A 14,934-nucleotide genomic window follows, 5' to 3' on the forward strand; every position below is an offset into this window, starting at 1 on the left:
TACAGACGCTCACAAGGTTGTCAGTGAGAGAGAGGAGACTTGTAAGACCATTTTATTCTACATAGCACTAACCATGAAGACTGCCTATGCCATTTAACAGAACCAACAAATACTTGTCTTGCATTCTTTTCAATGGATTTCCTTTTTTTTCGTTCTCTGCCTGACTAAACCCCCCCCCCCCACCTGCTTTGTATTTTATCTCATTTTTTATTTCTAATTTGAGCATCAGGCTTTTTTGTAGTTTCCACACCATTATGAATGAGCTGCACCCACTTTTCCCATTGATAGGTGGAGTCATGTGACTTGTTTTTGATTTTCTTGCCTGGTTTGTATTGATTTTGGAGGTGATTCGCATTGTCCACCCCAAGATTGAAAAAAAAAACCAGAGAATTGATGAAGAGAGAAAAGGAGGAGAGGAAGAGACAAAGATTAAATAAATTAATTTTGCCCAAAATACTGTAGGTTAAGATAACGAGGGTTACAGTGTCTCCCTGTGCAGATCTAGTGAATGTGTTAGAGTCTGAATATTAGTCTCTTTGAACCCCTGGTAGATTAGTGGTGGCATACCGTCAGCCATACCATACTCATGCAGCAATTATAGCAAACAAGTGAAATCAAGACACAAATTACATATTGCCTTCCAAAGGCATGGTAGGAGGGCACCCTCAATTTATATATAGCCTTCACCCTGAACAAAGACTGGGAAAGAGAGAGAAGGAGAAGATGTGTGAATGAGTAGAGAGAGGGAGGGAGACGGAAAGGACGGAAGCAAGCCGGATGAGAAAATGTGTGAGACAGAGGGAGAGAGAGAATGTGTGTGAGAGAGGTACAGCGAGAGAGAGGAAGGAAGGAATAGAGAACATGTGCGAGAGGGGGATATAATATGAGGGAGAGAGGGGTATAGAGAGAGAGAAAGAAAGAGCTAGAGAGAGAGAGAGCGCCACCCCTCTTTCTGGAACATTGTGGATCACGGGGCGGGAGGGGCGTGGAGCGGGCAGGGTAGCATGCTTCCATCGTTCGCACTACGTATTAGCTGGGTCCCACGGCAATCAGACCTGCTGCACTGTCTAGTACTGATGGCATGTTACTCCTCTGTCTGCCAGCCAGCCAGATGTCCCAAACTCCCTAAAGATTGCAGCATGTTTTACCAATGAAAACAGGACAGGGATTCCACCTACGGAGCTAAGCTAGACCTTCTCACCATATAGTACACAGAACACTGTATTGCATATTGTTTTTTATATATTTAACCTTTATTTAAATAGGTAAGTCAGTAAAGAACAAATTCTTATTTACAATTACGGCCTACCCCGGCCAAACCCGAACCTGAACGACGCTGGGCCAATTGTGCGCCGCCCTATGGGACTCCCAATCACAGCCAGTTGTGATACAGCCTGGATATCTAACCAGGGTCTGTAGTGACGCCTCTAGCGCTGAGATGCAGTGCTTTAGACCGCTGCGCCACTCGGGAGCCAAATCAGCATATAGATTATATATTTATATATATAAAAATATCTCTAGTACTGTATTATGGATGACTTGCATGGATTGCAGGGCCCTAATGTCAAAGTGTGCATTATAATCCAATGCTTATCCTGCCAATAGCAAAGAATAAGGACAGTAGTACTAGTCAGCCCCAGAGATCCCTCCAACATTATTTCCTCTTGGAGGGACATTTCCTCTTAGTCTCCAGTGGATAATCACAATAGAGTACCCCATTTAGCTGTGTCTCCCCTGTATGTTTTCTGGGTAACATGGTCGCACTGCATCTAATGTTATATTAGTATTCATTATGTTATTATTATCCGATAGCTCCAGACCACATGCTGTCTTGTCAACAGTGCACAGTACTGGGTTTTGCTGGTTAGCTAACGTGATAATACCCATTTATTTTCCCGAAACAGAGACCGAAGCTTGTGAACACTGCTTTTTTTTAAGGATGGGAAAAAAATGTGTTTTCATGTCAATGAGGAGAATGTTCAGTATTTCGGGGGAGGGAGGAAAGCGGGGGGAATTGATTCGTTATCGTCTTTTGATCGATTGGGCTATCAACCAATCAAATCCTGGGCCATTTTTCAGTGGACATGAAAATACGTCAGCCCACGTTCTCTTGCTTGTTTTCCGATTTCAGGATTGGAAATGCACTGGAATACTGCATGCCCCCTTCGACTGTCTGAGCCGATATCAAACATACCCACAGTGCAATGTAACACCAACCTCTCCCTGTAGCATGTATTGTTGCTACCAGGTGCTGTATACTACAGTGTGATTGGATATCCCCTGATCAAACTGATCCCAAAGCCTGTAGGTACGTTTGATCGATGCTGCATGTAATGAAGATTATAATGATGAAACGGGTTCAACTCTGAGTTTATATTTAAGCCAAAGTCATGTCTCCAGTCCAGACCAAAGTATCTGGTGAGACTACTGTACTGTTACAGTCCATGACAATGGAGAATGAACCATTACAAGAATCTCAAGATCTCTAGTAGCTCAGAAGGTTGTCTCCTGTATGGAGGGAGCTGGTGAGAAGGGCTGGGGCTGTGTTACTGTAGACATTGGCTGGTTAAACGTGCTGGTTCTCTCACTCCCCCCCCGTACAGAAGCTACCTGTAGAGCCCCAGCACCTTACCTCGTCGGAGGGCAGCTCGGTGGATATCAGGCCCCCGGGGGATGGAGCTGAGTCAGTGGAGCTGGAGGACGAGGAGTCAGAGGACCCAGAGAACTGCTTCACTGATGGTGAGGGAGGGAGGGAGGGAGGGGCAGGGGGAGAGGATGAGGAAGAGTGGGGGGAAGAAGGAGGGAAGGAGAAGGAGGGAAGGGAGAGAGGGGCTGGCGAGAGGAAGGTTTGAGAGAGACTGACAAGAGACAGAAGTTTTATCTTTGACATACTTTGTCCTTTCAAACATTAGAAGTAGTCCAGAGGGAATTCCGAGCTCTGATAGGGGGGAAAACTGTTTGAAAAATGGGAGGACAGTTTTGTTTCAGTCAAGGACAAGGCATTATTTTATCTCCTCTGTCTCTCTCTGTCTCTCTCTCTGTCTCTCTCTCTGTCTCTCTCTCTGTCTCTCTCTCTCTCTCTGTCTCTCTCTGTCTCTCCCAGGCTGTGTGCTCAGGTTCCAGTGTTGCCAGGTGAACGTTGAGGAGGGCAAGTGGAAGATGTGGTGGACCTTGAGGAAGACGTGTTTCATCATCGTGGAACACAACTGGTTCGAGACCTTAATCATTTTCATGATCCTGCTCAGCAGTGGCGCTCTGGTGAGTGGCTGCTGCTCACCTGGCCTGTGTAATGTTGTACCGCTCCTTTAAGAAAAGTCAAGTAAACGTGTGCTCTAGTTGTCTTTACATCACAATGTGAGTGTCAAATAATTCCAGTCTGCTTACTTTGATGTAGAGTGAAGATGAGCTTTATGGCTTCTTGTTTAGCCTGACACTTCTGCTTTGAAGTGAAAACTGAAACGTTGATTGGTCAGAGTGTACTCCTCAGTAGGGTTGAGTCTGGACAGGTAAAACTCTGATCCATATGCATAACTAGGGCCCAGATTATTTCCTGGTCAGGTCTTGTGTTCAGAAAAAACTCAGAGCCTGACATTTGACCAAAAAAAACACCAACCCACTGTATGTGACTCAAAACAACCATGACCTTAGCCCAGACCTCAGACACTGTCAACTATCTGATGCTTGATTCCTTGTTTGTGTCTCCGTGTAGGCCTTTGAAGACATTTACATAGAGCAGCGGAAGACCATTAAGATAGTGCTGGAGTACGCAGACAAAGTCTTCACCTATATCTTCATCCTGGAGATGCTGCTGAAGTGGGTGGCCTACGGATTCAAGAAGTACTTCACCAACGCCTGGTGTTGGCTGGACTTCCTCATTGTTGATGTATGTATTTGCTGGAGTTGTATGCGAACTCTGAACACACACGACGAACTTGAACACGCTCTGTCAGCAGATGAATTCAAATCTAAGCTTTGGATAGCAATTGAGAGTGATTTGATTCATTTTGTAATTATTCATTTACCAATTGGAATGAATGGAAATCACATTACATTTTTCACCCATGTACCACACATTCTCCTTGTGCAAATGTCTCTCCTGACATTGCTTATTTCTCTCTCTCTCTCTCTCTCTCTCTCTCTCTCTCTCTCTCTCTCTCTCTCTCTCTCTCTCTCTCTAATCTCTCTCTCTCTCTCTCTCTCTCTCTAATCTCTCTCTCTCTCTCTCTCTCTCTAATCTCTCTCTAATCTCTCTCTCTCTCTCTCTCTCTCTCTAATCTCTCTCTCTCTCTCTCTCTCTCTAATCTCTCTCTCTAATCTCTCTCTCTCTCTCTCTCTCTCTCTCTCTCTCTCTCTCTCTCTCTCTCTCTCTCTCTCTCTAATCTCTCTCTCTCTCTCTCTCTCTCTCTCTCTCTAATCTCTCTCTCTCTCTCTCTCTCTCTCTAATCTCTCTCTCTCTCTCTCTCTCTCTCTCTAATCTCTCTCTCTCTCTCTCTCTCTCTCTCTCTCTCTCAGGTGTCTCTGGTGAGCTTGGTAGCCAATGCGTTAGGCTACTCTGAGCTGAGTGCCATCAAGTCCCTACGAACACTGCGGGCCTTAAGACCCCTGAGGGCCTTGTCACGGTTCGAGGGCATGAGGGTAAGGGTTACTGGAGAACATGTTTCGTGCTGAACTGAAATCAGAAAGAGCCTCTCAAGCAGCTTTTAGGATATTTGTTACGATAGAAAGTCCACAGCAATTGAGTCTCTTGAAAATAACTAAATATCACTAAGTGTAACTTATTTTAGGAGAGTAATGCCTTGTTACATTTGACATCTTGTAGCGTTCTTAGCCGCAGTCCTTTTCAAATGGCTTAGGCTTCTAGAAGGAGGAAAATAGGAACCAGTGATGTATTTTAAAACGGATGCATGCCTGTGTGTAGAGCTAGATTTCGAGATATGTCTCTCGTTGTGTGTATCTGCATGACTTTCTCCACATTGTGTCGATAGATTCTATATCGATGTTCTCTGACATTGCTCTGCCTCGATGTTGCTTGTGTGGGGCCTTTTGATGTGTAATTCTTTTCTTTGTGTGTCTTTTCATTTACAGTAAACACTGTTGTGACTTCATCCTGACTCTTCTGAGGTTTTTTTCTGTTTTGAGTGGTTAAATGTGCTCCGTCGCCACTCCTTTGAAAGAGCGTTTCCTCCCTTTTCCTTTCCTCAAATAGTTAACTGTCAAACTCTTGTTAACCCTCTGTGGTAGTGCTAGTAACATGCTTTGTACTGAAAATAACACAGTGAAAATACTGTACACATATTCTCATGTGTTCCTAAACCTAACACAATATCTCCATATTACCAGCGCTATTAACCCTTCCTATACATATATGATTATATTATTATTACGTATGTTATCATCTATGGTAACCAGGTTTCTTGGATAAGCCTAGAAAGACATGTTTTCTTGAGAAACAAGAGTGTGCATTTCAGCTTCAACTTTATCTCACTCAACAACTTGGTCACATGACTTTCTAGTCCTATCCAGAGAAACCTCAGAGAACCGGTTTGATCGAGCGCTCTAACCGTGTCATCTTTGATTGACAGGTGGTGGTGAACGCCCTCCTGGGCGCCATTCCATCCATCATGAACGTGCTGCTGGTGTGCCTCATCTTCTGGCTCATCTTCAGCATCATGGGCGTCAATCTCTTCGCAGGGAAGTACTATTACTGTGTCAACACCACCAATGACGAGACCTTTCCCATCGAGGTGGTCAACAACAAGAGCGAATGTCTGGCCCTGGCCAATGACAGCGCCCGATGGAAGAATGTCAAGATCAACTTTGATAATGTCGGGGCTGGGTACTTGGCCTTGTTGCAAGTGGTGAGTGGGGCAGGCAGGGTCAGTTGTCTATTGCCGTTTTACATTGTTCAGGAAGATTATGCTTTAAATCTGGTTTAAAAGTGTAGTTATTATGAAATGTGCATATAATGTTAATTTACTTTGAGTGAACAAAACATTAGGAAAACCTGCACTTTCCAACAAAGTCAAGGTATTGGAGTGGCCATCACAAAGCCCTGACCTCCATCCTATAGACAATGTGTGGGCAGAACTGAAAAAGCGTGTGCGAGCAAAGAGGCCTACAAACCTGACTCAGTTACACCAGCTCTGTCAGGAGGAATGGGCCAAAATTCACCCAACTTATTGTGGGAAGCTTGTGGACGGCTACCCCAAATGTTTGACCCAAGTTAAACAATTTAAAGGCAATGCTACCAAATACTAATTCAGTGTATGTAAACTTCTGACCCACTGGCAATGTGATGAAAGAAATAAAAGCTGAAATAAATCATTCTCTCTACTATTATTCTGACATTTCACATTCTTAAAATAAATTGGTGATCCTAACTGACATAAGACAGGGAATTTTTACTAGGATTATATGTCAGGAATTGTGAAAAACTGAGTTTAAATGTATTTGGTTAAGGTGTATGTTAACTTCTGACTTCAGCTGTAGCTTAGCACCTTTCACAGACTATTGAGACTGTTCATTTCATATTTTCTACCTGCTACCAAAATAGCTCTCCTTAACTAAAAGTAGTGGAGCGGAGCCTGACTGCAAGGCTGCAGCAAGGGAACAGGGAAGTGAGATGTAAGTAATCGCTCGAGAGTGACCCCTCAGAGAGTAACTCATTCTGTTCTCTGTTCTCTGCTCCTAGGCAACGTTCAAAGGTTGGATGGACATCATGTACGCAGCTGTGGACTCTCGTAATGTAAGTGTTTCTTTGGGGCTCTGGTCATGGAGAATGGCTGACAGTTTAAAGTCAGGTTGACTCTTGCATTTAAGGTTTTGAGTTGACCTTTTTTTTATTGGAATGTTGGTGTTTTTATGGCTTTCATTAAATAAAAAAAATGACCTGTAAAGAAGGGTTTGACTTGAATATGGTGGAAAATGTGCAATAATTAGACATTTTACTGTATATCTTTCTTGTCTGTGTTTCAGGTGGAACTTCAGCCCCAATATGAACAGAACCTCTACATGTATCTGTACTTCGTCATCTTCATCATCTTTGGCTCCTTCTTCACTCTCAACCTCTTCATTGGTGTCATCATTGACAACTTCAACCAACAGAAGAAAAAGATACGTATTCAATATCAAATCAAATCCAATCTTATTACCACAGGTGTAGACCTTACAGTGAAATGCTTACTTACGAGCCCCTAAACAACAAAGCAGTTTTTTTTAAACGAATAAGAATAAGAAATAAAAGAAACAAGTAAGTAAAGAGCAGCAGTAAAATAACAATAGCGAGACTATATGCAGGGGGATACCGGTACAGAGTCAATGTGCGGGGGCACTGGTTAGTTGAGGTAATATGCACATGAAGGTAGAGTTATTAAAGTGACTATGCATAGATGATAACAACAGAGAGTAGCAGCGGTGTAAAAGAGGGGGAGGGGGGGCGGGGGCAATGCAAATAGTCTGGGTTGCCATTTGATTAGGTGTGCAGTAGTGACCAGGTGTTCGTATACACTGCGATATTGATAGCACAGTGTTTTTTTTAAACCTGCTTGCTGCTAGCTGAGAGATTATTCGGAATACAGCAGGCATATGAGTCAAACACACACACACACACACACACACACACACACACACACACACACACACACACACACACACACACACACACACACATTCACCTTCCAGTTGTTAAGAGAGATAACACTGTGAATACAGTCTCCATAATACAGAGACAGAGGAGACAAGAGAAAAAGAAAGAAAGAAAGATCAAGGAGAAAGAGGAGAGAGCGTAAAATAGCATGAGATATCGAGAGAAGAGAGGGATGGGAAAGAGAGAGAGAGATCTGAAAAGCGTGCCTTGCCCTGAGCTAACAATGACCGGAATAAACTCAGCCAGCCAGCCAGCCAGCCAGCCAGCCAGCCAGCCAGCCAGCCAGCCAGCCAGCCAGCCAGCCAGCCAGCCAGCCAGCCAGCCAGCCAGCCAGACAGACAGACAGACAGACAGACAGACAGACGCTCTGGCTGTCCGTTTGTTAGGTTTTTACCAGGTTTTGTATTGTTCCCTTTACTTTGGAGGTCAGGACATCTTCATGACAGAGGAACAGAAGAAATACTACAATGCCATGAAGAAGCTCGGCTCCAAGAAACCCCAGAAGCCTATTCCCAGGCCAACGGTTTGACACTGATATTGACACATATTGATATTACAATAACCATTCAACCAAGCAGTAGCTCAATATTTAAGACTGATTAAGAATGAATATTTAAGACTGATTTCTCAAAGCAAAATAACAAAAATTGTAAATCAATATTTATTTGAATTCTCACTGTAATGATCATTAAAAATATATATCTTTATATCGCACTCTACCTCTGTTTCTCTCTCTCCCTTTGTCTGTCTTTCCATTCTAGAATGTATTCCAAGGCTGTGTGTTTGACTTCGTAACGAAGCAGGCTTTTGACATTGTCATCATGATCCTCATCTGCCTCAACATGGTCACTATGATGGTGGAAGAGGATGACCAGACACCAGAGAGGGAAAATGTCCTGCACTGGATTAACTTTGTCTTTATAGTGCTCTTCACTGGGGAGTGTACGCTCAAAATGATATCCCTCCGCCATTACTACTTCACCATTGGCTGGAACGTGTTTGACTTTGTCGTTGTCATCCTTTCAATCGTAGGTAAGAACCCCGACTCTTCATAGTCGTTTGAATCAAAAGTTGTAACTGAGAAATTGTATGTGTTTAATTGGTGGGATTTTTGTCTCTGTCATTACAGGTATGTTTTTATCAGAATTGATTGAGAAGTACTTTGTTTCCCCAACGTTATTCCGAGTCATCCGACTTGCCAGAATCGGCCGCATCCTCCGTCTCATCAAGGGCGCCAAGGGCATCCGGACGCTTTTGTTCGCCTTGATGATGTCACTTCCTGCCCTGTTTAACATTGGCCTCCTGCTCTTCCTGGTCATGTTCATCTACGCCATCTTCGGCATGTCCAACTTCGCCTACGTCAAGCACGAGGCGGGAATCGACGACATGTTCAACTTCGAGACGTTTGGCAACAGCATGCTCTGCCTGTTCCAGATCACCACGTCGGCGGGCTGGGACGGCCTCCTTGCGCCCATCCTCAACAAGAAGGAGCCCGACTGTGACAGCCAGATGGAGCACCCGGGCACCTTGTACCGGGGAAACTGCGGCAACCCGCCAGTGGCCATGTTCTTCTTTGTCAGCTACATCATCATCTGTTTCCTCATCGTGGTCAACATGTACATCGCTGTCATCCTGGAGAACTTCAGTGTGGCCACCGAGGAGTCGGCCGAGCCGCTGAGCGAGGACGACTTTGAGATGTTCTACGAGGTGTGGGAGCGCTTCGACCCGGACGCCACTCAGTTCGTGGAGTACGACAAGCTGTCGGACTTTGCAGACGCGTTGGACCCGCCGCTGCGAATGGCCAAGCCCAACCACATCCAGCTGATCAAAATGGATCTCCCCATGGTCAGCGGGGAGCGCATCCACTGCCTTGACATCCTGTTTGCCTTCACCAAGCGTGTCCTGGGAGAGGGCGAAGGCTTGGACCTCCTCCGGGGCCAGATGGAGGAGCGCTTCATGGCCTCCAACCCCTCCAAAGTCTCCTACGAACCCATCACCAGTACCCTGCGGCGCAAGCAGGAAGACATGTCTGCCGTGGTGATCCAGAGGTCCTTCAGGCGCTACCTGGCCCGACTCTCCCGGAAGAAAGCAGCAGAGCTCTACAAGGAGCAGCCTAAAGGCAGCATGATGTGCGAGCTGGAGGACAAGGAGGTGTTGGTGATAGGGAAGTTTGCGGACAACTCCACCTCCACAGAGAAAATGGACATGACGTCCTCCACCGCCTCGCTGCCTTCGTACAACAGTGCCACAAAGTCGGAAAAGGACAAATATGAGAAAGAACAGAGGGAGAAATAGGACAGAGAGAAAGATCTAAGAGAGCGAAATAAATAAGTGAATAAAAGGAGAAATGATGAGTACTAAGACGTTTGCTTTGAAGGAAAACTTGTTTACAGTTTTGGATTATCGATGTATGCTAAATGCTAATGTGTTGGTGTAGGGTGTGTTGGTGTTGGGTGCTAGGCCAAACTGATATGTAGCTAGCTAAAGCTGAGGCCAGGGAGCAGGTTTGGAGCCACTTAAGGGGACTGTTCCAGGGGGTTACATAGTTACAAGGCAGGGGAAGATAGCCACTTGTTATGTATCACTGCCAGGAGTAAGTGAAAGACGGCAACTCAAAAAGCTGTTGCGAAACCGCTTGTGATTTTCTGTTGAGTGTTACTATCTGACACACTTGTGTATACTGTGAAGTTTTCTGTAGCTAGTGCTGCTGCTACCATCATACATCCAGTGTCTTGAATAACGATCGCCGTGTTACTTAAGGTTCTTGCATTTTTGTGTAATTTCTTTTTTTTTAATGGTAAGGAATGTTTTATCGTGTAATTGTGAGAATGTGTCCACTGCTTTTCACGGTTGTAAAAAGACCATGTACAGCAAAACTCAGCGACTAAACAAATCCATGTTCCAATACTAACGCCACATACGTTTTGTTACTCCCAGAACTCTTTGTGCTCAGGCCGCAGTTTTCGTGTATCACTCTGGGAAGAAGCATAGATACTGTATATGTAACTAACCGGGTCTCCTGCACACCACAAGACTGTGCTAGCCCGCTGAGGTAAGGTCTGAGACTTAGCTCGGGGAGCTAACCCAGGTCTTCAGGTCTCAGGCAAGGTTATTTATCACGTGAACGTTACCTTATGCACAAGCTTAATTCCACAACCTATCATTGGTGACACTTGGCAAAGATATATCTTGTACCTCTATATGAATTGCTATTGTTTTTCCCCACGCTGTTTCTATGAACATGCCCACGGACGAAGAGATCCTGAATGTACGTCAACAGATTCATTGAGAGGGATTCAATGACATCTTCTTCATTTTCGTAGACCTTCATTGTCACAAAGCAATGTATCCGAAAGATGTATTTCAATCTCTCTCTCTCTCTCTCTCTCTCTCTCTCTCCACTCCTTGTTTCTGTCGAAACGCTCTTGTAAAGAAAGATGACTAACAAAAATATAATAAAGGGAACACATTGACGGTCTTCTTCCAACGGTGTCTAAGTCCATTATAATATGTGCATATGACACCTGGCGTTGAGTTTACCACTCGTCTGTACTGCATACTGTACTCATAGTTCATGAATGATTTGAATTCAAAGCCTGATTCTTTCAACATAGTGATTTGGTTTGATTTATAAATAGTATGGTGTGCTATATGGACCCACAGTATGCATAACACTTCCATTTGATGTAAGAGCACTTTTTATCTTTTTATGGCCACCCCAATTGGTATTATGTTAGCGTGTGTGTGCCTGCAAGTGTGTGTGACTGGGCTCTACAGTTTACTTGTATTACAAGGATTATAAATAGCGCTTCTTCTGTAGCTACTGTTGCTTTTTAAAGTAAAGTTTAGGTTGCCATTTTTCTACAACTTGTTTTACATTCTGCACACATTGACACATGAAACACTTGTATGGTCCACATTTCTGTAGATATGATCCATAAAGCAATCGGCAGCCATTTTTCCTTGGGGTAGTGTGTTAGTGAAGGGCATGCAGGTCAGGACTAGTGTCAGCTCATCTGCTAACATGAATGAAAACGTTCAAAAGAATAAAGAACATATTTGTTTTTACACATTTGTTACCTTCCTCTTTTAAGCTATGCTCTATCAGAAAGTATGACGATTGCTGGATATTGCTGGATATTTGATTGAAGGGATCATCCATGTGGTTGAATTTCATGTTACACTGAAATGTATACATTTGCAAATGTGTGACGAGTGACATTTTTGTTAGAACCAAAGATGTGACCACAAAACACAAAATCAAGATTTCTAAAATAAAACCGATTTTGGAAAGCATACTTTGTACACAGAATATTTTCAGTCAGATTAAACTGTTGCATTATGCAATCTATTGTTAGCATGTTGAATGGTCAATAGGCAGCTGGGAGACATACTGTATATGAGCTGTATACAGAGGGAGACAGATTGAGATTACCCCCACCCTTACCACCTCAAAACACTTTGCTGAACCTGCGGCCAGATTCTCCCCTGCTGTTGCTTGGCAACCTTACATCACAGCTCCCCCGCTTTTGATTGATCAGTAGTGTTTCCCAACTGCCTACCCACAATACCTTGTTGCGAGCAGGCGTACCCTTCCCAACCCATTTCCTTCCCTCCTTCCCTGCATCAGAAATAAACACCACGATCAGAAGCCATGTAATACACTTATTATACTGAAAAGTATTACAGTATATGCATAGTATCGATGAACTGCCTTCATATCCCTGTGCTTTAATCCATACAAGTCCTTTGTGTGCTTAGCACCTGCTGCAGTGGGAGTCTGTTTGAGTAAATGTTAGTTTAATACACACCCATGGGCAGTGAGCCATGACAAGGTCCCATACAGGAACATATTAGCCTGTGTGAGGTGGGAAGACAGGACCACCTTATACCCTAACCTGCCTGCCACCAAAGAGAGGACTCCCTGCAAAACAAGGTCAGTGGTTCCACCTAGAGGTGGGGAAACACACGACCAGTCGGGGTAGCACTTCTGGCTGATTTCAATGAGCTTTTCAATAAACATGCTCTATGAGTGCTTGTTGACTGGCTCAAATCACGCAGTAGGCTGAACTTATGTGCTCAATTAAGTACTCAAATTATGTCATTATAGTAGGTTATTATGTCTGTTGAACTCTTGAGAATAATTTCCATGATTACCTAGCAATAGTTGCTCAGCAACAGCACAAATGGGCAATAAACAATAACCCCCCATAGGCAAACACAGTAAGCAAGGGAATGTTGGTTTTGTCATCAAGTTCCATTGAGTCAAACCGTACAACCTATTATAATTTATTGTACTTGTATTATGTAATTTTAAGAATATTTGAATGTAATAATTATTATTTCAGTGTTGTTACTTAACTCCTCATTAATCCATAATTTAGTCAGGATTAAATCTGTTGTCAATTATCCAGGTATAGAGGTATAGCATGGGAGTGACATCTAAAGACTTTGATTTGACAGTCAGTTTAAAACTAAGACCTTGTTCCTAATGTATTTTCGGAATATTTCTCAATTCACTACAATCACTACTTTTGAAGGTATGAACAAGAACAGAATCGTATTAACTATAACTGACTTTATACTAAATAACAATACATACAGTGCCTTCAGAAAGTATTCAGACCCCTTGACTTTTTCCACATACAGCCTTATTCAAAAATGGATACATTTTTAAAAATCCTCAGCAATCTACACACAAAGCAAAAACAGACATTTTTGAAAATACATTAAACATAAACTGAAATACCTTATTTACATACGTATTCAGACCCTTTGCTATGAGACTCATGTTTCCATTGATCATCCTTGAGATGTTTCTGCAACATGATTGGAGTCCACCTGTGGTAAATTAAATTGATTGGAAATGATTTGGAAAGGCGCACACACCTGTCTATATAAGGTCCCATAGTTGACAGTGCATGTCAGAGCAAAAACCATGCCATGAGGTCGACGGAATTGTCAGAAGAGCTCCGAGACAGGATTATGTTGAGGCACAGATCTGAGGAGGGTTACCAAACAATTTCTGCAGCATTGAAGGTCACCAAGAACACCATGGCCTTCATCATTCTTAAATGGAAGAAGTTTGGAACCACCAAGAATCTTCCTAGAGCTAGCTGCCTGGCCAAACTGAGCAATCGGGGGAGAAGGGCCTTGGTCAGGGAGGTGACCAAGAACCCAATGGTCACTGACAGAGGTCTAGAGTTCCTCTGTGGAGATGGAAGAACCTTCCAGAAGGACAGCCATCTCTGCAGCACTCCACCAATCATGCCTTTATGGTAGAGTGGCCAGACAGAAGCCACACCAAAGTAAAAGGCATATGACAGCCCACTTGGTTTGCCAAAATTCACCTAAAGACTCTCAGACCATGAGGAACAAGATTCTCTGGTCTGATGAAACCAAGATTCAACTCTTTGGCCTGAAGGCCAAGCATCACGTCTGGAGAAAACCTGGCAGAATCCCTACAGTGAAGCATGGTGGTGACAGCATCATGCTGTGGTGGTGTTTTTCAGCGGCAGGGACTGGGAGACCAGTCAGGATCGAGGCAAAGATGAACAGAGCAAAGCACAGAGAGATCCTTGGTGAAAACCTGCTCCAGAGTGTTCAGGACCTCAGACTGGGGGGGCGAAGGTTCACCTTCCAACAGGACAACGACCCTAAGCACACAGCCAAGACAACGCAGGAGTGGCTTCAGGACAAACTCTCTGAATGTCCTTGAGTTGCCCAGACAGAGCCTAAAAAACATGTTTTTCTTTGTCATTATGTGTGTGTAGATTGATGAGGAAAACTGTTTTTTTATCACTTAGAATAAGGCTGTAACCTAACAAAATGTGGAAAGAATTTAGGCGTCTGACAACTTTCCAAAGGCACTGTACATCCTGGAATAATCAGCTGCTGAGACAATACTGAAAGAACTCCTCAAATTCATTACATAATGTAGAGGTCTTGCGCGCAAGACAGCAGTCTTAGCTATGTGTTACCCTGGGAAACAGACACATTCCGGAGAATCCATCTCACTCTGACTCTGTGGGCGGGACAGACAACATGGCACTGGTTTTCTCTAGGGATTTCAGAGGCTACATTTGGAACTGAAAAATGGGTGTTGACATAGACTTTTTTTTAAATACACTATAAACTGAAACAGACATATTTATGTTTATTTAGGATGTACATTTTGTCTTACTTTAATAATTCCAACAATACATTACATTTCTGATATGTATGATTCATCTTGACAAACTGTCAAGGTCATATTAATCCGCAACCAAAATGATTGACAAGGGACACAA

General features: G+C 43.6%; 1 protein-coding gene across 2 annotated transcripts in view; it reads left to right on the forward strand.

Moving 5' to 3' along the window:
- LOC106575301 (sodium channel protein type 2 subunit alpha) overlaps positions 1–11,713 on the forward strand; it is a 37,419-nt gene extending 25,706 nt beyond the window's left edge. For both annotated transcript variants that reach the window (XM_014151744.2, XM_014151743.2), the window contains exons 18-27: positions 2,604–2,739; positions 3,104–3,258; positions 3,710–3,883; positions 4,513–4,635; positions 5,583–5,858; positions 6,692–6,745; positions 6,976–7,113; positions 8,064–8,168; positions 8,407–8,677; positions 8,775–11,713. In XM_014151744.2, coding sequence (XP_014007219.2) covers positions 2,604–2,739; positions 3,104–3,258; positions 3,710–3,883; positions 4,513–4,635; positions 5,583–5,858; positions 6,692–6,745; positions 6,976–7,113; positions 8,064–8,168; positions 8,407–8,677; positions 8,775–9,940 — 2,598 coding nt within the window. In that variant the 3' untranslated portion in view covers positions 9,941–11,713. The remainder of the gene's footprint in view (positions 1–2,603; positions 2,740–3,103; positions 3,259–3,709; positions 3,884–4,512; positions 4,636–5,582; positions 5,859–6,691; positions 6,746–6,975; positions 7,114–8,063; positions 8,169–8,406; positions 8,678–8,774) is intronic.
- The last annotated feature ends 3,221 nt before the right edge of the window (positions 11,714–14,934 follow it).

This window comes from Salmo salar, chromosome ssa17, assembly GCF_905237065.1.
Source record: "Salmo salar chromosome ssa17, Ssal_v3.1, whole genome shotgun sequence".
NCBI classification, from domain to species: domain Eukaryota; kingdom Metazoa; phylum Chordata; class Actinopteri; order Salmoniformes; family Salmonidae; genus Salmo; species Salmo salar.